General features: G+C 39.5%; 1 protein-coding gene across 1 annotated transcript in view; it reads left to right on the forward strand.

Annotated features, from left to right (window-relative positions):
• The first annotated feature begins 17,488 nt into the window (after nt 1-17,488).
• Nucleotides 17,489-22,846, forward strand: part of VPS13A (vacuolar protein sorting 13 homolog A) — a 91,870-nt gene continuing 86,512 nt past the window's right edge. Inside the window, exons 1-2 of the mRNA XM_042826738.1 lie at nt 17,489-17,683; nt 18,011-18,326. Of these exons, the coding sequence (XP_042682672.1) occupies nt 17,532-17,683; nt 18,011-18,326 (468 nt within the window). The 5' untranslated portion in view covers nt 17,489-17,531. The remainder of the gene's footprint in view (nt 17,684-18,010; nt 18,327-22,846) is intronic.

Genomic DNA, 22,846 nt, shown 5'->3' on the forward strand with positions numbered 1-22,846 from the left:
GTCAGCATCCACAAACTATTGGAAATGGATGTCTTCTGTAGCAGATCTGAAAGTGAAATTAACACAGTGTCAATTGCCCTCTGTTACCCTTTCTTCACTTATCATTTCTGGTAGACTTGGAAAATGAGGTACAATGTGTTTAAAAGTTCAAGAACAATATTTTCTCTAATCTGTGTATTTATTTGAGGTAATGACTTTGTTTTAAAATTAATACTACTGTCTGTTCCTATTAATAGGAATCTAATAAGTTTCTTGTGGATTTCACCAAAGAAGCAGTCAGTTAAACCAATCAGATAGTTTAGCAGAAAAATTATGTAATTGCTTCTTGTCTAAATTCTGATTTCCACCTAACATACTTCTGATTCAGAATGATGAATAGAATCTAGGCTCAAACTTAAAAATGCTGTGAGATTTCCTAAATTAAATGTAATTTTGGAAAAACAATTCTACTCACTTTTCAGTAATATTCAGTGATCATTAGAAATCTAGGCAAAGCCATTAATTTTCTTTGCTGACCAATTTTATGATATTTAAGACATCTCAAAACTGCATTCTCGAAGTATTAATTCTGTATTTTATCTTGTCTCCTGTCTGTCTTGTCTAACATCTTACGAACTTTACTCCAACCAGTGCATCATTGCTCCTGCACCTCCACTTGCCTGTTAATTGCTCAAAGCTTAAACTGGGTTGCCATCTAGTTTGCAGAATTAGAAGCAGTGTGGTGCAATGAGGACAATCAGACCTCAGTGTTAGGTGTTCCCACTATGGTACTTCCATGACAGTACCATACTTACTGGGAACTATCTTGCGATCAACATACAAGGTACCCCCTGTCCTCGTTAATACTTTCAATTACTGATGAAGTCTATTCGGAAATATAATCTAACTTCCAAATATGCTGTGGAAATCTTCGGAAATAGCAATGGGACAAGTCAAAAACAGCAAACAAACGAACAAAACCTATAAGCATACCTAATTGTTAAACCCATGGTTTTGTATTATCAGGGAACGTATTAGCCAAATCATTGCATTATTTATTTGGCATATGCACACTGACAACCCCTCAGAGCATTAGCCTTTTCAAATGGATTAATCTGTTTGAAATGGATTAGCCTCCTTACTTCTCCGTGTAATAACGGTACCGATGCAAATGTAAATCACTCTTTTCTGTTACACACCGCATTCAAAGCGAACTCTTGCGTTACAAAGGATATTGATTTACTCTGAAGGTGTGAAGTGGTTTGTAGTGATACAAAATTCTAGACAACACTTGCTGCCATCTTCTGGTTTCATAAAAACTGACAAATGCGTTTTAAAAAAAGCCTTTTCTTCAAGCCAAAATATTCCTTTGGGACAGATACAAAATGAGCTACTACACTTCTTTAAAAATCTACTATTCAATTTTACAGAAGTATTTATGTTGCTATGTTTTGAGTATATTTTGAGTTTTGACAAAATGAAGTAAATAATTGGAACAAAAATGTAATATATTTGTCTCCTTACAATACATGTAGTTTTGTTTTATAGACAATAAGACTTGCTGAAGATTTTCAGTGAAAGCTACAAGAAACCTATATTACAATGTAGTACAGTGTCTGTATGATACATAGAATTTGAATTGATGTATTTTGTGCTGAATTGTTATGCTGTGTAGAAATTTTATGCTTGTATAAGAACAAAGAATTCCCCCCTCCCCCACAAAATTAGAAGTTTAAGGAAGTTTTGGACTTAAGTCTTGTTGATATGGGGAACACGATTTCTTTCTGAAAACTAAAAATCAAACTTAATGCAGTATTAGAAGTCGGAGGTGGAATCAGAGGAATTCTAAAACCAACTTCTGAGACACAAATCATCAGAAATTCAGTAAAGGTATGAAAATGGAGACAAGCTCCCAGTTTCTGAGGTTTAAAACATCAAAAGCCATATAAGCTAATTCTGGAAGTGAGCAAGGACCAACATATCTAAAAAAAGAGGTCAATTACAGATACATGATCATACTAATACTTCAATAATCCCAAATGCATGCATGATGCCATACCACAGTTTATAAGTACGTAATTTCTTTAGCACAGTGGCAGAGGTAGATTTGCCCTGCTCAGTTTGTAAATATCATTTTCACTAAATCATTTTTCCTGGTTTTGGTTGAGACAGATTAAGTTCTTTTCACTGTACTCCTATGGCGCTATGTTTTGGATTTAGGATGAAAATAAGGCTGACAGCACATCAATATTTTAGCTGTTACAGAGCTGTACTTACGTAATGTCATGGACTTGTCTGCTTTTTGTGCTGCCTTGTCAGCAAGGAGGCTAGGGTGCATAATGAGCTGAGAGGGGTTGGAACCAGGACAGCTGATTCAAATGTCCCAAAGGGATAACTTATATCATAGGACATCATGGTAAGCAGTGAAAGTGGGGGATGTTGGCTAAAGGAAATGCTGCTTCTGGGGGACTGGCTTGGCATGAGTCTGCATCAGGGCGATGAGCAATTGCATTGTCCTTCTGTGACCTCCCCTTCCCTCCCCTCTCTACTTCTTAATTTTGTTTCAACTATCTCTAAAATATTACCTATAGGACAGATTTCCTTATATCAAAAATATGATATTCAAGAGTATTTCATTACAACAACTGCTTCGAATTAAATGAAATTTTAACTGAAGGCTAAAATTTCCTTTTACTTTTAATAGACATTAAAAGCAGAAACAAGTGAAAACCCTCAAAATGTTTTCGCATTTCTTTAGAATTCCTCTCCTTCAGAGATACAGTCTATGATGTAGCAAAGAAGCAAATAACAATTTTTAGAAAGTATCATATTTTAAAGAGACTGCACTTCATCACTATTCTGAGAGTCCTTAAATTATTTTACAGTAAGTATGTATGCTTTAAATTTCAGCACACTTTGTGAAGATGATGTTTAGTATATTTCAGCTTTCTTCTTATCAAGGTGCTTTATTGTAGTAAAAATATACAACTAAATGATAGATACTTTCAGGATATCTGGAGGCATGCACAGGCCAAAACAGAGTTTTCCTTCAGAAAGTGTGTATTGGCAGGATAGTGTCCTGCCTTTGGAAACAGACTTCAGTAAAGAAACAAGTGCTAATAAAATTGAAGTTTCATTATTTTCATTATTTTCACTTGAACTGCAAATCTGATTTGAAACCTGTCTTTCTCTAAAATCTGTTTATTCATGTTCTGATTAGTAACAACTTGAAAATGAGTCAGCAGTGTGTTTGGACAATCAAAAGGGCTAATCATATCCTGGGATGCATCAGGCCTAGAGTCTGAATGACATGGTGATGTGCCAGGGGAATGTCAAGTGGGTCTTAGGAAAAGGTTCTTCAGCAGTGGACAGTGGGTATGAAAAAGACTCTGCAGGGCAGTGTTCACAACTTCAAACTAACAGAGTTCAAGGAGTACTTGGACCATACTCTCAGATGTAGCATCTGATTTTTGATGGGTTCTGTGTGGAGCTAGGAGTTGAGCTTTACGATCCATGAGGGCCCTCTTCCTATTTGGGTACATTCTATGTATCTGTGATACCATGACAATGATAAAAGTAACCATTCCATTAGAATACGCAATCTAGGTGTTTTAAAATGAATTGAACTCTGGTGTCACATGGTTTTTAACTACAGGTATCTGTCACTTCCTTGAACAGGAGTTCAACTGATTATATGACCTTCTACTATACAGAACCTCATATAGGGAGCTACTGTATTCTAAATTGCCATTTGAGCCATGGAGTCCAAGTATCTTCATTTACAACTGAAGAGTGAATAACAATACAGAATGATCATGGAATGAGAATGGAAATGGAAGCTCTTGTCCTTCTCTTAATAGGACTGGGTCCAAACCCCAGCACAGCAGTGGTAGTCACTATCCACATCCAAACAATATTTTAAAGAATTGTTTTCCAGAACTTCTCCATGGAACCTCTCCAAAGATTACCATATGAATGGCTTTTTACAAGGGAGAAATACGTGGCATTAACTGTTTGGATTTCCGTAACTTATTATCAGTCTACATTGGCTTCCTTACACTGTGGACAGAGACAAACGTGGTAAGAATGTCTTATAGTTTGTCAACAAGGTCGATTTTTCCTTCTATAGTACCTGTGGACACTAGCAATATGAAGAGATCACACTGACTTGCTTTGCCTACTTTAAGAAAGAACTGATACGCATGCTATTAGAAGATTGCTGCACTGCCAAAGATGCCCTCCAAAGATCCATTCTGCCTGGAATAAAATTGCCTTCGTGTTGTAAGAATTTATATTTACCCTTTGAATTTCATTTAAAATACTCAAAATATCTTCAAATCATTAAAGTTAATTGTAATTATTTGTTGAATATACACTAGTGAAAGTGCAAGTTCCCATAAATCCAAACCTAGAAAAATCTGCAAATATCCACCAGATGGTGCTATCACAGACATTTGACAAGGAAGGCAGCTGACCTGTTACTCTGCGTGTCGTTTGCTAGCTAAATCATTCATCCATTCCGATTTCTGCTGACCTTTGAGGTGTCAAGTTCAGAATTCAGAGGATTCATTATGGTTAAGGCTAATTAAGAATAATTGTTCCTGAGATTGTCACAATCTTTTTTTGTTTTATATGGATAGACAGACAGTTCTGCTTTTTAATGTCTTTTTTTTTTTTTTTTTTTTTTTTTTTTTTTTTTGTATAACACATTCCTATCAGCTGTTCCAAACCACTTGAGAACTGTAAACCTAAAAATACTAAAAAGACAGATGTAGTAACACACTCTTTATGAGAAGAAGTCATATTTTCCTTTGGCTAACTGACATAAAAGAAAGGCATCCATACAGGGACCTTCAGATCTGTCACCACACACTTCATTTCTCTCATCTCTCTTCCAACTTTCTCCCACACCAAAAACTTATGCAGACATGCATTTAGCAGACTAAACAGTCTTACAGGCTGAATCTGACTACTACCTCTACCCACCACTGCAGTGTGTTATACAGGTGCAGTAGCACAACTATTTTTTTTCACCAAGATTCAATAGCACAATTGAAGTGTGAATGCAACACAGAAAGTGCAGGCTTCATTGTAGACTATCCTTAGAGTTCAGTTAAAACACAGAGATATTCAGTAATTACATAACAAGTATAAAGAGAAGCAAAATGCCACACATTGTAAACATGCATCATACTGGGTGTCTGCCTCTGCAACGGAGCAGGAATGCACACAGCTGCTAAATAAGTGGAGTTGTGCTTCACCTGCAGAAACTTGAAGTAAAGAAAAATATGAGGATGGCTAATAAGCTCTATGAAATGATTCCTGGAAATTAAGAGGAGTATCTAGCTATGTAGCTATGTATCTATCTCTAGTAGAGAACAGGTCTGGGTTATATAAAATAGCAGTTAGAATAAACTCCAGGCAGTTCAGCCAATAGGATCCATATCATATAACTAATTTTCATAGAATTGTAGAATCACAGAATCTGTTGAGTTGGGTGGGACTCTGAAGGTCACCTAGTTCAACTACCCTGCAATGAACATGGATCTCCCTACAGCTAGATCAGGCTTCTCAGAGCCATGCCCATCCTGCCCTGGAGTGCCTCATCATCCTTTCTGTAAAAGAAGTTTCTCTTTATATCCAAACTAAACCTCCATTCTTTTATTTCGAAATCATTTCCCCTTGTATTCCCACAACTGATCCTGCAAAATAGTCTGTCACCTTCTTTCTCATGGCCCATCTTTAGATATGAAAGACTGCTATTGAGTTTCCTTGGAACCTTCTCTTCTACAGATTGAATAGCTCCAGCTCTCTCAGCCTGTCATCACAGGACAGGTGTTCCATCCTCTGTATTTTTTGTCCCTCCTTTGGACACAATCCGATAGTTTCATGTCTCTTCTGTGCTGAGGATTCCACATCTGGATGCAGTACTCCAGGGTGAGGTCTCTCTAGTGCAGAGCAGAGGGACAGGATCACCTCCCTTGACCTGCTGGACATGCTTCTTTCAATGCAGCTCAGGATATCGTTGGCTTTCTGGGTTGCAAAAGCACGTTGCTGGCTCATGTCCAGCCTGCTATCACCAAGTCGTTTTGCTATGATTTTCCACGTGTATTCATCAGACAGATATCTGTCAAAACATGGAGGTCTGCCGGGGAGACCTCCGGTTTCTGTTCTGCAAGTTTCTGGTTCCTGGAGAATGTGATTCTCATAAAGTTTCAATACTTCTTGTGTGGTTTCCAGTTCCAGGATATAAAACAGCTCTCAGCCAAAAGAACTGTCTTTTTTCAGCCAGTCAGCCATGAATGCTGAACAGTTTGGAGACTTTCATTCTCCTTGTTTGTTCATTTGATTTATTACTCTTAATTACTCTGCATTATCTCACACTCATTTACCATTTTAGTAAATTAGTTGTCTCTTTATTTCAATCGAACTGATGTTACTTTCTCCGCTGGTCTCTCTTTCCCCGCAGGGGGGACAGCCAGAAGGAGTAGAAGGACCCCTGTCATGATGAAACTGTTTCAAAACTACAATACCTTTTCATCAGGCCTATGATCAATCCTTTTTTCCGCTCAGTTTGAACTGATAGTTGGGGTTGCCACAACCCAGGTGCAAGACTTTATGCCTAGATTTGTTGAAGCTCATGAAGTTCTCCTGGGCCCACTACTTGAGTCTGTCTAGGACTCTCTGAATGGCATCCCATACATCAGGCATATTGACTGCATTACACAGCTTGGTGTCATCTGCAAACTTGCAGAGGACGCACTCAGTCCCACTGGCAGCGTGATCATAGAGAGCACCTGTCCCAGTACTGACCTCTGAGGGACACCATTCACACTAATCTCCACCAGGATCCATTGACCATCTTCTCTGGCTAAGATCTTGCAACCAGTTTCTCACCCATCAAATCCATATATTTTCAATTTGGAGAGAAGGATGTTGTGGTGAACCATTTCCAAGGCCTTACTGAAGACCAGAGCGATGACATTAGTGGCTCTTCCTTTGTTCACCGTTGCTGTTACACTGTCATGGAAGGCCATTAGGTTGGTCAGGCAGAACTTGCCCTTGATGAAGCCATGCAGGTTGTCTCATATCATCTACCTATCTTCCATGTTCCTCAGCATAGCTTCCAGAAGGATCTGTTCCGTTGTCTTCCCTGGCACAGTTGTGAGGCTGACATGTTGGTGTATCCCTGTGTCATCATTTCCACAACAGTTTTATTAATGCTGATTTATTTTGTGTAAATTTATCACATCAAATGAATGTAACCTATATTTCCAGTATTCAAAATTACCATACTGGTGTACTGATGACATTCCTGCTGGAATCAGTGGTAACATTCTCTATATTTCACTGCCAGGAGCATGAAAATGACACTAATACTGTTCTCTGAAAACAGATAGCAAAAACAAATGCAAAACTTATCTGCTCAGGAATGTGCCTCAGCATGTATGGGGTGGTCCACGAAGTGCCACTTTTAAGGTCAGTTTCTAAAGTTTGCAATTCTTTCTGTTGTTACTATTGTTGCTCTTTCTTCTTAATTGGAACTCTTCCTAGAGCAGATCTTTTCCTGTGTTTTATACACAGAAAAAGTAAAAGCCAGCAATGAGCTTCAAAATACTCCAAGTTATAGTAGAAATACAGCATAGGTACGTTTGAAGTAGGTCTAACAACTCAAAGGATAAATAAGCTTAAATGTTTCAGATCACTTACAGCAAAGTCATGGTCATAGTACATGCTCATACTTTGTATTCCATGCATTCTTTTCCTTTCTTCTGACATCTCACTTTTTTTTTTTTTTTTTTTTTTTTCCCTAACAAACTTCATCTCTAATCATGCATTTCCACAGAACTCTTATAAATGGTTGACAATTTTTCTGATCAGCCCCAGCAATAAAATTCTAGAGAAGTAATAGGGAAAGAATTAAAGGTGGAAAATTTTCCCCTCAAACAGTTAAAAACAAAGAAAGAATTATTTATCTGGCAGTCTTTGGGGTCAATTAATGGTCTTCCATGATATACATTTTAAGTTGGAAATCTCATAAGTCTATTTGCTGGAAAGAACTGTTGCTATTATTAAAAGGCTTTCGTCTGCCTGAAAATGCAATCCATTTGCATTTTCATTCCATTCAAAATTTGAATCCATTCAAAAGGTTTGGAACATTTTTTTGTTTGTTTGTTTTTTATTTTAAAAGATATGTGATTACAAGACTTCTCCATATCAGCTTATTCCTTCTCAGATCTTTTCCTCTAAGCTTGCTGTCAATCCAGGCACACTTGTAGTTCCTGAATTTACAAGAAATTCTATACAGATTCCTTAAATAAGAAAAATCTCTCTTTTTATTACCTCTGAAACCTGGTTATACGTCTGCTCTGAGATGCACAGATATATTTTGAGTTGATTTACTTTTAGCTAGTAAGGTGCGCATTACAATGAAACAAAAATACTTAAAGATCAAGTTCAAGCCACTTAAAGACAGTAAAAAAGTTCTTGTTGAAAAAGAAGATTAATTTTTTTCAACATAGTAGGCATTAGGAATCACATAAATGAAAGACATTTGAACGATATGCTGATTTTAAAAACAACGTTGGATCCCATAATGCAAAAACATAAGCAAGTGCTCATCAATTAGCTAAGGATATACCACAATTCTGAATCTAAGCTATATTTAGAGTTTATTTACTTTTCATCAATCCAAGTGACAACCTATGCACTTACCAAAAAGCCTGTAACTGTAGGAAATATATCTGGGCTTAATTCTAACATTTCTGAAATAAAACAAATCTTGGCCAGCTAGAAACAACAGTGATGTACTTTGCTTCTCAGTCTCAAAGGCAAGATGGTACTCTCTTACTGAAATTAAACATTCCCATCAATAGTAATTTATTGAATCAGTCCACTGGCTTTAAGTGAAAACTGTGCTTTTTTTGTGATGCCTTGTATTGCCTGACAAGAACTTTCATGAGTCTAGAGCAAGACAAGAAAGCAAAACAAAATATGTTCAATGTGACATTATAAATTCTTCCTGCCAACAGTGCTACATTACAATTTCCAGCTGGTAAGACAAATTTGTACTATTTTGTAAATGCAAATATAGTATTTTCAATTCTATTTTTTCTTCCAAGTCATGTTGCTTTTCAGTGCTATGAGTGATTTAGTGATTTTTAAATGAAATGCAAACATTTGAAATCTGCTGTAAACTGCATTTATTTATATCAAAACAGTACTGGTGATTTTAAATATAGTACTTCATCAGTTCTTTTAATCAATTAGAAGATCTGTCAGTAAGCCAAATATATTAGAAAAATGTCTCTTGCCTATTGCTTTTTAGACTTCAATTTCACTTAGTGCATTTCCTGCTGACTATACGGTGTTTGTGCTGTCTGCTTCAAACACATATAGTGAAAATAAAAACAGTACTTATAACAGTATTTGTCACTGTTTTTCACACATTTCTAAACAGGTTTCTATCAACACTGTTCTATCAGAAAATTATGTAGAATATTAAAATCAGTTAAGTAAGCACTACAATAAGCCCATCTAGTGAAAACAAAAGAATTTCAACAGAATTAGAAATTCACAGGACAGGAGTTCTAAATTCCCAAGAGATGTCTTGAGTTCAGAAAAGTCTCACAGAATCTTTAATCTTCCTAAACTATCAAGACTAGTCAATATTTTAAGAATCTGGCCAGTATCTCTAACATCTATGGGAATGTCCTACATGAGTTAAGATATCTTTGAAGAATGTTAAAAAGTCTTGCCTGCTGGTTATGAAACAAAAAGCGTAATTATTATTAATAAGAAGAAAAGTAAAATATAGCAACAATAATTTAAAATTGCAATTAAATTATTACACTACCAAAATAAAACCAGGAAAACATCAACTTAAAGGTAAAAAGATGTATTCAATCACATGGATTAAGTACACAGCAAAACCCTCAGCATGGCATTTCTGAATTCATAGAGATTTGGCCTTAGCAACACAAAAAGAAGAAATTTCAAAGTAAATGCAAAAGAAATCTTCTATAAACAATGATGTGCAGACATTTTCACTAAGTTCACATGAAACAGGTAAGAACTGATACATTCTCACAAGAAAGTACTGCCCATTATGAAGAGAACATGTCACACTGTTCTGTTTGCAATGAACTGAGCTTCAAATTCATCACTGATTAAATTTAGTAGTCCAATAACTCCTCAGTGACGTCCTAGATAACTTGGAAAAACAAATGTGCATCATCTCCAGAAAAATGCTGATCTACCATCAGCAGCTGTGAGCGTCTGATAAAATTTTGCTGTTTTCAGCTTCAGATTTCATCCAGTGTAAGAATGTACTCAAAAAGGAGAATGCTGTGCAGTTTGACAAGAAGCATTTTCCTGCTAGCTACTGCATTTAAAGCAGAAGGCATTAATTTTATGCCTGTTTTCCCATTTCCCTGAAGTCCCAGGGAAATTCCAAAAGCAGTGAATTGCAGTTACTAAAAATAGGAAAAATTCTTATTTTTAATGAGCTTTTCTTTTTAATGACGTCTAAAGATCTAAAGGTTTTGATACTTAAAGATCCTAATAAAGGAATTACAATGAAAACTGACACAATCTTTGGCAAAAACTTGTGCCTCTCTTGGAATTAACTGATTGTTACAGTTTTAAGTGATCTATCCACTACAGATTTTTCCTCACAGCAAAATCATAGGACAAGGTTTGCAGATTAATTATTTTAGGGTAATGCTATTGGTTTGCGAGATTAAGGATGAGTAAGGAACGTAAAAAGGACTTCACACTTAACTATTTGAAAATGACATCTGAAATAGAAATAATTACATCCATGAATTATTACTTCAAGTACTATTTACCTTAGTCAGATTTAAGACTGTATTTTACGTTGTATGCAGTGCACCTCCAGATTATGTTGTCAAATACAGCAAGCATCAGCTAGAGAGGGCAGTTCTCATCTAACAGGGGGAGAGATGCAGTCCGCATTAGGGATCTGCTGAATTAAACCTGAAGATCTGAGTCACTCCCATTAAAATAATGTGTTCAGTAGCCTACAGGACTTTGAAGGTTTCTGTTTTTCCAAAGCACCAGAACATATTTATTTGATGATGGCAGGAAGAATGTATTTATTCTCTAGTTTGTTTACAGAACTGCAAGAACTAGGTTCAAAATTAAGCTAAAATATATTACTGCCAATCAGCCCTCAAAGATTTTATAGCATGCAGTGATCAGAAGGGAAATCCAGGAGTGGTTTTAACTCTGAGTTTCAAAAAACTTAAGCAATTTGCACACTTTCCTCAGTAATGTGGAGTTATAACACAAGATTACTACACTTTTCAGTATTTACTACATTGCTGCTTGCATAATTGAAATAGGTTAGGATATATATACATTTCACTTTGTCCTGAGGGAAATGGTTGTGCAACAGTCTGTTTTTGCACCATGATTCAGCTGATTCTGAAGAGATTAAAATCATAGAGCTCTGAGAGACTTAGAAAAAAGACTTCCCTGCAGTGAGTGGTTTCACTGCAGTTATGAGTGCGTTCTAAAATAATTCATTAATTTTGACATCCCTGTACAACTAATGGAATTCTGGTTTAGTAGATAAAGTGAGGTTCACAGCCCTTCCTGTTTTACTCACCACTCTTCTTGCTTCTTTGAACCTAAGCCATTTTCAAAGTGCTGGCTGCAATGTGGAAGAGACAATATTAAACATTTTGTATTCATGAAGATGAAAATAAATGGAATGATGTCAGAATGCCTAGCTAGATGACTTCATTTGGTTCTGGAAGATAGATGTTTTTGATGACGACAAAAATAATCAGAAATATCTTTCACATCTTTTCTGTTGGTAGATTTACTTATGTGAACTTCAGGATGGGATTAAGAAGGCTGTCAGTAGTTGTTCTGTAGCGAAGCCAGCACTGTATCCTGCAAGTGACTTGTCATCCTGGCAGGCCTGTGGGATGTTGAGTCATTTCTGTAGAACTTGAGTGGCATTAATGCAGCACTAAAAGAAAGCTATAGTCCTGTGATCCCCAGTCTGCACAAAGAAAGCTGCAGCTTCCAAGCACAACTTGAATCAGAAACCTGGCTGCTAAAACACATCCAGTTTTGCTGTGGGAGAGAAGAGTTACCATGGTATCAGCAACTTTAATTATAAATTTGGGGGAAAAAAAAAGAAAAGAAAAAAAAGAAAAAAAGATTGTTAATGGATTCCTATGGGGTCTCCAGGAACATAGATAACACTAGATCAAGTGGAACAATTGCTGTCCACTTGTTTGTGACTGTGTCATATATACAGACAGGGCTCTCAGATTTCATGGAAATCCCCTGGAGAAATTTTGGTTAATTTGATCGGACAGGTACTTACTGGGTACTACTCTGTTTGATGTACTTCTTTCCCAAATCTTCAGCTACTGCTCAGCTGGGGTTGAAATCATGCACCTGTTGGTACTGTGAACTGTAGCTCGTGAAGAAGGATGAGAGGAAAATAGATTGAATCTTGGCAAATGTGCAATTGTTTCTGATTCTGGATTTAGTTAAAATAACTAGGTTAAATGATATTCTTATGCATGGTTTTCCACATTAGACTTACCCCTTCATCAACAGCAAGCAGTTTTTTCAGCAAAGCTTCAATGCTAGCTGCCTGCTGTCAAGATTCACAAATGTCTTGTGCAGTAGACTGCACAGAACACAAAAAAGAAAATGCTGCAGTAAAAAATGAAAATTTTACCTTGAGGTCCCTTCCAACTCAACTATGCTCTCACTCTGTGAGTCACGTTGGAATTCATATTGGAGTGCCTTGTAGAGATGTAGTTCTCTCATGAACAGTGGATTGCAGTGGAGGGATAAGAATTCAAAATTTTAAACCAAAAGAGAGGAGATTTAAGTTAGCCATTAGGATTTATTTATTTATTTATTATTTTTTTTTTAAACACAGAATTTGGTGAGGCACAGGCTCTGGATGTCTCATCCCTGGAGGCATTCAAGGCCAGGTTGGATAGGATCCCAAGCATCCATGGCTGGTGGTTGGCAACGCTGCCCATTGCAGGGGGTTAGAACTAGGTGATCCGTAAGGTCCTCTCCAATCTAAACTGTTACATGATTCCATGAGTATGAATGCCATTCAACCTAGGACACCTCTGTTTTTCTAACTTAAGAATGCCCTCAGCAGAACATTTGAATGAGAAGAAGGTGCTTTACCTATAATCTATGTAGCTTCAGACTGATGAAGGGAAGATAATCTGCAAAACTGACTGCCAAAAGAATAGGATATGTGAAGATACGTGCCACCAAAGCCCAGCTTTGGAAGAGTAAACTGATAGGAGGAAAATGTAGATGATTTTAACAGTCACCTCTCTCACAGCTGAACATGAAAACATACATGTAGATTAGTCACAAAGTAAGGAGTTCCTATGTTCATATTTTTCTCAAAAGACCTCTTACGATATTTATGTCTTTGTGTAAGATATCTACAGAAAGACTGTTGTAGCGTGTTCTTACATACATGTATTAGTGCACAGACAGTTACATTTGATGCACCCACCTTGCTCACCACATTATAGTTTTACTATTGAAATGTTTATTTTTGCTATTGTTGCTTCTCAAGAGAAGAAAGTGCTAAACCTAAGAATAGGAAATGCAGAGATTGCAATTTTTTCAAACAATACATAATGCATTTTGAAGGAATCTAAGCGCCACTATGATAGCATAACTTTTTTTTTTTTTTTAAAGTTGCCTGTTTACTTCTTTCAGCCTCTCTCCCATTCCTTGTGTTGATAAACAAAGAACAGCAACAATACCCATGATAAAAATGTGCTTCCTTAAATGAAGCTGCTGCTTCATAAATAATTCTGCATGTTGGAGGGACATATTACAAAGGTGGCAGGCTGAGGCTAAGTACCTAAACACATGCTACAGTAAAACCAAGGATCAAGAAACATGATACGTAGTATTCATGTATTAATATATAAAGGAATTAAAGTGTATCATTTCTGTCAGTCTTTTAGTATTTTAGATAAAGCATTTCAGCGAGACTATTGTCTTGCTCCAATTTATAAGAGGGAGATGAGATTCTTTCAATATCTGTATACCCGGCGTGAGATTAAGAAACAACGGCTCATATGTTGTTCCATCCAGTTTATTACCAAACCTAATCAGGGAGACGGGGAAGGGAAGGAGGGTGATAGAAAAGATGGGAAAGAAGCAAGAGTTGCAGTTAGCGAGGATAGTCACCAGCAGGATCCAGCAGTGCCCTGTTGCACGGCGTTTGAAGGTCCCAGGCAGACGCAGGAGGGGATAGCAAGCAGGTAGACAAGGAAGTCGAGGAGCCAATCCTTGAAGCAGCAGCAGCGCTCAGGCAGCAGGCACAGGAGAGTTCGACAAAATGCAGGAGCCACCTCACGAGGAATCTGATCGTCAGGAATCCCTCTTCTTCTTCATGAGGAATCTGCTGCCAGAAACCTTCCTCATGGTTTTCAGTTCCTCTTTTGTCCTCCTTGTTCTCCTGCCTAAGTGACAAGGATGGGCCTCGAGCAAGAGTCACTGAGTACCCCCTGAGATGGCCATCATCCTGAGATAGGTCCACACAAAGGAGCACTTCACAGCTATTTAGCTGCAGCTCATCTCGCTCTCGTTGCCCCTGGCCTTGTCCATCTGCATCCCCCCAGACAAAGGATTTCACAACCTTTGCCCAGGACTTGCCTGGCCTTGTTCATCTGTGTCCTTCAGACAAAGGATTTCACAATCCTTGCTCGGGACTTGAACAAGTCCATCTGTGTCCCCAGCAAGCTTTGAGACACAGACGTTAACAGAATAATATCTTACAGAATAATATCTTACAACTATCAGTAGGGAACATATTTTCTTTCAAAGTAGCTATCTGAACACAGACAATATATAATATATAATATCTTCTTTATGTAATATAAAGTGGAAGTGCCCAAACATAGTGCAAGTATACTCTAAAACAGTTGTTTGATAATTGATCTTTAAGGAATAACAGTCTGCAACTAAATCGAGATACTAATTCATCCTAAATTCTACTTAAATTTTTAGGCCTTATTTAAAAGCTGCACATAATCTGAATTCCCATCAAGTTCCTATTCACTCTCTGAACTTAGGATATTTATGGCCTCTGCCTACTGTTTTGGCATGACTCTTTGCTTTATTGCTTATGGATCAATCTTCTGTAAGTCTTTCTTTCTACAAATCTACCTACAGTTTTCACCAAAACACATTAAAAAGTCTACCATATTCATTTTGTGGGTTTTTCTTCTCAAATTTTAAATATTTATCACCTCTTTCTTATCACAAAGGCTTTATAGGCATAGAGAGAAATGAACCTTTAACTTAATGCTAATTCTTTGTACTGTGAAGAGGAGATCACACAAGGGCTGGGGCTTGGAAGGGACTTTTCAGGTCACTTAGTTAAAATGAAGCAAAACATTCATCTTCAACTGAGCAATTCTATGATTCTCTGATTCTAACATGACAGAACTTCTGAAATATATTTTTATATATGTCGTATATATATCAAAATAAGCTTTTGAAAGTGTATAGTTATATTTAATTCACTTTTGGTAAGAGAAGAGAAAGAACAATGCTCTCTTTCTGCCCTGCGAGTGATGTGATAAGTAGAAACCAGCCTAAAGATTTCAGCAAGAAAATAGCCCACACCGAACAAACATGCCGCAGCTGACATCATTTCAGCACATTTTATCTTTCAAAAATACTTATAAGCATGTTTCATTGTTGCTTACATCGTTGCATTTCACTTTAATGAATAACTGACAAGTGTCATTAATGACAGGAGACAGAGAGATGTTCTTTCCCCATCGTATTTGCAGTGAGCTGACCTTGGCTGCTTGTGAGATGCTCACCCTGCTACTCTTTCACCTCAACCAGATCATCTCAACTAGACAGATGGATAAGATGAGATGGAAGGGCTTCTGGGTTGAGTTAAAGACAGGGATATCACCCCTCAATTAGCCTCATATGCAAAACAGATTCAACTTGGAGCATCTTAATTAAATTTATTGCCAACTAAAAAATAAAGTAGGACATTGAGAAGCTAAGCTAAGACCTTTCCCCAGTCCTGCCTTCTTTCCAGCCTCAGTTGTCCACCCTGCGCTCTTCTGCCTCCTCCATTGCCCTACCTAAGCATTGGAAGGCAGATGGGAACTGAAAGCTGTAGTCAGATCATGTCTTCTCTGCCACCCCTTCCTCGCACTCTTCCTCCACTCAAGCTCGTGGCTCTTTTATAAAATGGTCCAGCATGAGTCCTGTCCATATCATGATGGACTGCTCCAACAGGGATCCTGCAGCTCCACTGCAGGTTCTCCTGCAGGGCTCTGCATGGGCTGTGTTTCCTTTTCGCTTCAGCCACTGCTGCCCTGCGGACTCCTTCACAACTGCATGTGGAGACGTGCTCTGTGCAGTGACTGCAGACTACAGGGGAGAGTTTCTCCTCCACAGGCCTCTCCTGGGTTGCAGAAAGCTCTGCTTCAGGCCTACAGCTCCTTCTTCTGCAGTGACCTTGAAGGCTGGAGGGCTGCCCTCTCACATTTGCATACTTACCTTTCCCTTTTCTAAATGTATAAGAGGCATCGCCAGTGCTGCCAGTGGGCTCTACCTTGGCCAGCAGGAGGACAGCCTGCTGCCTGGGGCTAGCTTTGCCTCACTCAGGAGCCCCTGGTCCTTTTTCAGAGTCCCCATACTGCCAAAACCTGATTAACCCAATACAACACGCATAAAAACTCCAGGGTTTATCTTACTCGTAGATCTAATTTTAAGCCTAATGACCGGAATTCCAGGATAAAGCCAGAAAATAATTATGTCCTCCCATTCAATAAATGCACAGAGGCAGCTAGGCACACCAGAACCTTTGCCGAGGGTGCCTGTGACCCAGTTCCCAAGCTCCATTCAGCAGATCCCAGCCCAGCAGGCTGCAGACGGCCAGCTTCTGGAGATGCATCTGAAATTCAACCAGGTTTAGTCACGCTGCTAATAATAGCCCAGCCACCTAGGCAGGGGTAGCTTCAACCCCTGCCTAGCCTGAAGAAAAATGGAGTTCTTTAAAGAAATACATACATACTCAAGCGTTAAAAACCGCGACTACTACAACGTTTAAGCTCCGAGGACAAGGCATTCCATCCCTTAAAGTAGACCCCACGCCGGATGGCCGACATGATAACTTCCCACTTCCGCCTGAAATCTCATCGACACTCCGAGAGCCGAACACCCCCCACAATCCCCCCCCCGGGCCCGGAAAAAGGCCCGCCGCCCCCGCCCTCATCCCGCCCGCGCCCGAGCCCGAGCCCACCCGCCTTACGCCACGCCTGCGCGCCCACGAGAGACCCTCAGCGCGCATGCGCGCGGCTCGAGAGCGCGGAGGTGTCCAGGAAAGCGGACAGCAGGTGGGCGTGGCGAGAGGAACACGCCTCTCGGGCGGCAGGGCTGGGCGGGGCAGGGAGCCGCAGTAAGGGCGGCGGGGGGCAGGGCGGGGCCGCGACTGAGCCGCGCCGGGGCGGAGGCCGGAGGAGCGGCGGGGTCTCAGGATGGTGTTTGAATCGCTGGTGGTGGACGTCCTGAACCGCTTCCTCGGAGACTACGTGGTGAACCTAGACAGCTCCCAGCTGAAGTTGGGCATCTGGGGAGGTACGAGCCGCCGAGCTCGGGAGAGGGTCGGGCGGCGTGCCCTGCTCGGGCCGTGCGGAGTCGCGCTGCGCCGCTCCACGCTCCGCCGTCCCCACGACCTGCTCGGGCTTTAGCGTGCGGAACGATCGCTGAGGAGCCGGGGCGGTTCGGCGGGGACGCGGTTCGGCGGGGAGGCGCCGCGCGGGCGGCAGGGGGAGGCGCCCGGCGGGGAGCGGCCCCAGCTGTACGCGCCCGCGCCGCGGCCTCGTCTCTGCCCTGCCTGCGGGGAAGCCTCCCCGGCGGAAAGCCGCCGCACGCTGGTTCCATCGATCTGCTCCCGTCCGGGAGTAAGAAACTGAAAGTAAAGGGGTCGGTTTCGGTCGCGTTTTCATATCGGCAGTGCGCTGGTGGAGGTGCCGGCGCAGGCAGCACTTCGCGATAGCTGCCGTGGTGCGGGAGTCCGGGGCAGCGGCCGCGCTCCATTGCTTGCGCCGAGGCGTCGGAACACCGGCGTGTCCCGGGCGGTGCTCCGCCTGCAGTTTGCTGTGACAAGGCAGCGGTGGCAGCCTCTACGTGTTGTGAAAAATAAGCGTGAAAGAAGAAAACGCCCACGCATAACAGGTGCGTGTGCAGGCACTCCTGAGTCAGCTGTGAATATGCGTTCTGCAACACCAGCAAAAGCAAGTGGAGATAAAGTTTTTTTGAAACGTTTGCTGGTATGAAGCACCCCAGTCTGTTCCTTGCCTATTAATTCCATTATTAGGCCTTCACATACGTAGGTCAGATTCTGGAGGCTTCTCCTGAAGCTCCTTCAGGCTTTCTCCTAAAGACGCAAAAAGTCTTGGACGTTTTTGTTTCGCTCTTCTGTTATCTGGAATGGTGCTTTTTTAATTTGATTTCCTCTCTGCAGTGATATGCCATCAGCTATTCAAGTCTTGATAGGATCTCCATGAACTTCAGACTCTGTATGGAACCTTAAAACTGCACCAGCACACAGAGAAAGTCAGTCTGTGGCATTAAGAATGAATGTTGTATGCTTGTTGATTGCGCTTTCTTTGAAAGAACTGAATTATTGCATGTTTTGGCAGAAGTGAGTCACACTGTCTGTGAAACAAAGTTATTCAGTTATCACAGTTTCTATTCATGGAAGGCAGGAAAAATATTCACTGTAAAATACAGGATATTCTGTACAAATTCTGGGCTATGCTTATGTGTCACAAACAAAACTTGTTTTTCCAGCCCCATATATGAGTGGTGGTTTGTCCTGACAGCTCATGCTTCTGTGGGGCAGCTCTTAGCAGATTAGGTGCATATTATACACAGTTTGTATACTAGCTGCGTGTAGGAATAGCTATGTGATTACCTCTTGTTCTGAGATGCCTAGAGAACTGCTGTGTAACATCTTTGAATGGTCGTGTGAAGAATGTTATTTTTTTGTGTTCTACCAGGGATGAGGTCTGATGCACGTGCAACTTCCATTGTGCTTAGTGGTGTTTTGTTCTGCATTATCTTTTTCACTCCAGAGAGCTTGGAGGACCAAGAAAGTACATTCTTCCAACTAAAAGGCGGTAGCTATTAGTAGGGGTAGCAGAATTTTATTTTTTTTTACTGTCCCTGTTCCTTATACATATATATATATATATATATATATATATATGTATATATATATAGTTCCTTAGGAAGTTTACTGTTACTTTCACTGTGTTTCTTATAACTGAAGTTGTGGAACTAGATTTTATTATTATTATTATTTTATAATAGAAAAAATAGCACTTTTTTTTTTTTTTTTCTTTAAATTTGTATTAGGTTAGTATGTTTGCAGATTTTTCTACTTGCTGTGAAAGTGCTTTACTTCCCACTTGCTGTATGAACCGTGTACCGTCTGGATGCCATGGCACTGCATGTATTATTTTATTAAATCTTAAAAAGTCTGTATACTGTCAGGACTGTTGGATGAAATACCCAATCATAAATACCTTCCCCTTCAGATGTTGTGTTGAAGGAATTACGTCACTGTGTATTTTATAGCTAGCTTGTTAACATTAAGACTGGTAACATTGTGTTGGTAGGCTCTGAACATGTACAAACAGTTCCCTCCGTATTTTGGGAATTTGGGAGCTTTATTCATGACCTTTAGGAACGTGCTTATCATTCATTTTAAATTTGCGTAATGAGAGAAGTCAGGATGTCATATGAAAGTCACTGAAGTTCAATTTGTATCAAAAAGTTGTATGATGACACTGCTTCTACCAATGCACATGTACACAGTAAGAAATGCTTTAAAATGTTTTCTTTTGCTCATCAAAAAACTCATATTGAACAGTAAAAATCCCAACTATCTTGAAACATAAGGTGAGATGTCCAGAAGCAGGCTCACAGCTGTAGGAGTTGCAAGACTTCAATGACCTGAAATATAGAAGGAAATTCAGAAAGGAGGTTGAAGGACTGTATAAGTTAAAAAGGCTGATTGAATGTGTAAGGCCAACACTGGAATGGCTCAGAAAAAAAATATTATGAGAAAAGCCCTTTTATCCCTTGAGAAAAGATTTCCTTAAGAACAACTGAATAAAGTGTTGCTTACCATGCTTGGCAGCCACCAAGGAATGCTATTTAATGGATGGTTCTGGGAAAGCTGGCGATGTAAACCTTTTCTTGTCCTGGCCTTCATTTAGAAAGTGGCACTTAGACAAGTTATTGCATGTTAATACAGTTTTCTTAGAAGAACAGGTTAGATATCTAGTTAGGTTTTTAAGTGGTTCACAGTTCATGAAGTTATACTTTAATACCTGAAGGAATTATTGAAGTCATTTGACGTGTTGCTTTTTGTCTTGAGGAAGGTTTTCACTTGAGAAAGTGAAAAACTGTTGAACTTTCCAACCACTATGAGAGACCAAACAGTTGTTACACTGAAGTCCATTGAGCTACTTGTTCTTTTGGTTGGGCCTAAGGAATCTTATTAAATGTTTTGATTGCATTTCAAAACTCCCTTTTGACTTGGGCACACCTACTTATTAGCTAATGTCTCAAGCATATCTTACTTAACTTGTTATTTGAATACCTGGTGTTTCTGTCTGGGACAGATGCATCGGCCTTCTGATGGAGGCAGATATCTGACACAAGTTTAAATCTACATTTTCTGTCATGTGTATTAGTGTAATAAATATGTACTGCTTTCATATACCATGCAGCAGGTGTGGTTTCTGCATTGTAGTAAAGTCATTTCGACTGGATGGGGGATATATCAGTAGTTTCTTCTGCCTTTTGTGATCTGTTTTACAAGAGGTGTCAATATAGAAGGTGTCTGGCAGACACTCGAACCCTCAAAGACTTCCAGCTTCTATCTGGAAGGTATGCTTAAGTACAACTAAGTAGCGGCACAAATACAAGTGGGAAATGACTGGCAAGGCAGCCGTTGGTAGGAAGTGATCAAAGGGTTTCATAAGCTATGATCCTGTCAGTAATGGGATAGTCTTGGAAAAAGCAGAAATCCTATTAAAGTGTGGGGAGCACAGTTTGATACAGATCAGATATCAGCAGAGATATTTTAAGTTCCTGATGTCTGTCATGTTTGATATCTCTTCCCTTCATCTGTCTCACGTCTGTCCCTTCTTATTTACAAGGACAGTATTGAAGTTAGAGTTCATAGGTTAAATGAGCAGGACTTTTATGAAGATCACTTTCCTTCTCCTCCCTAGCTGTTGTTGAGATAGATAACAAAATTTCAGTTATTCCTCTTCGGTGAAATGCTTTACTAAATATTATGCTGATGTTTGAGTGTCTGAAATTAAAACATAAACCTTCATAAAAATTAATTAAAGTATTTTAACAAATGTTTGATTCTGTTTAATCAGTTGCAATGTCCAGAGATCAGTGAAGCTAAGAATTTTCTTGTTTTATAGGCCCAGTAAATTGTAAACTATAGGTATTTGTGAATGTTTTAGCTTGCATTATTGTTTTGGTTGTAATCCTGTGCATTTAACCATAGGTATTTATACAACACTAACTGTATTTACAGTTTTACAGGTTGCTTAGTTAGCAAGTTTTTAACCGTTCTTTTTATCTGGACATATTATTATGTTCAATGCAAAGAAGCAACCAACTGCTTCTCATTGGGAAACGGATCAAATCCAAAACCACCCAAAGCAAGCCCTAAATCTTGACGTGTTTTGGAATCTTACCAATTAAAATCTGTTGGCTGTACTCCAGGACAGTGAAATTCAGTAACTATGTTATGTCCCACACCAAAGTTTTATTTTATCTTTCTCAGCTTATGTTTCTGAGAGTAGCTTTAAATATATATGTAATTACAATGTCCGAATACCGTCCACTTGCATTCGAGTTCTCTCCCAAGTGTAACAGCGGACTGCCATAGGGAATACCGGTATGATTAGTTACTATGTTTCAACTCATGAGTGCTGAAATTGGGAACCAGATCAGGTCTGGCACCTGGGAAATAGTTCAGGTTTACTTTGTATCTTCTTCACACTGTCAAGTGCAGAAGTAAATGTTGCCAATATGTACAAAACGGGGTGCTTCAGTAGCCGTTTGCATGCTTCTGTAGTTAGCTTGGTCCGTTCACACCCTCACTCGATGCGCTTTTTTTTTTTTTTTTTTTTTTTTTAAAGTTGTGATATTTCAGTAAACGTTTAGTAAATTCACATTAAAATGAAATTATCACAGTTTTACTAATTTATCCTAATTACTTATACTAAAGCATTAAAACTTAAGAATCATACATACAGGGAAAAACAGTGAAGAAGAATAATTTACCTGGCTTCCCCATCCCAACTCTTTGTTTGGAGCTGTTAAATTTTTTTTGAAGCAGTATTGATGCTGTTTTTATTCCCTGCCAGTATGATGGGCTCAGGCAAAATAATCCATAGCTTGCCTTGTGAAAAAGTATTCTTTAAGAGCTCGGGATGGTAATCCTTGCATGCTTTGCAATGGCCAAATTGGAGGGAAGTGGATTTGATGGGTGGACGACCCGATGGGTAAGAAACTGGTTGAAAGGCCGCAGACAGAGGGTGGTGGTCAATGGCTCTATGTCCAGGTGGAGGCCGGTAACAAGTGGTGTCCCCCAAGGGTCTGTCTTGGGACCGGTGCTCTTTAACATCTTTATTAATGACATCGATGAGGGAATTGAGTGCACCCTCAGCAAGTTTGCTGACGACACCAAGCTGAGTGGTGCGGTTGATACGGTGGAAGGAAGGGATGCCATTCAGAGGGACCTCGACAG

This window comes from Centrocercus urophasianus, unplaced genomic scaffold, assembly GCF_019232065.1.
Source record: "Centrocercus urophasianus isolate 14NV4802_14NV808 unplaced genomic scaffold, USGS_Curo_1.0 seq_27, whole genome shotgun sequence".
Taxonomy (NCBI): Eukaryota; Metazoa; Chordata; class Aves; order Galliformes; family Phasianidae; genus Centrocercus; species Centrocercus urophasianus.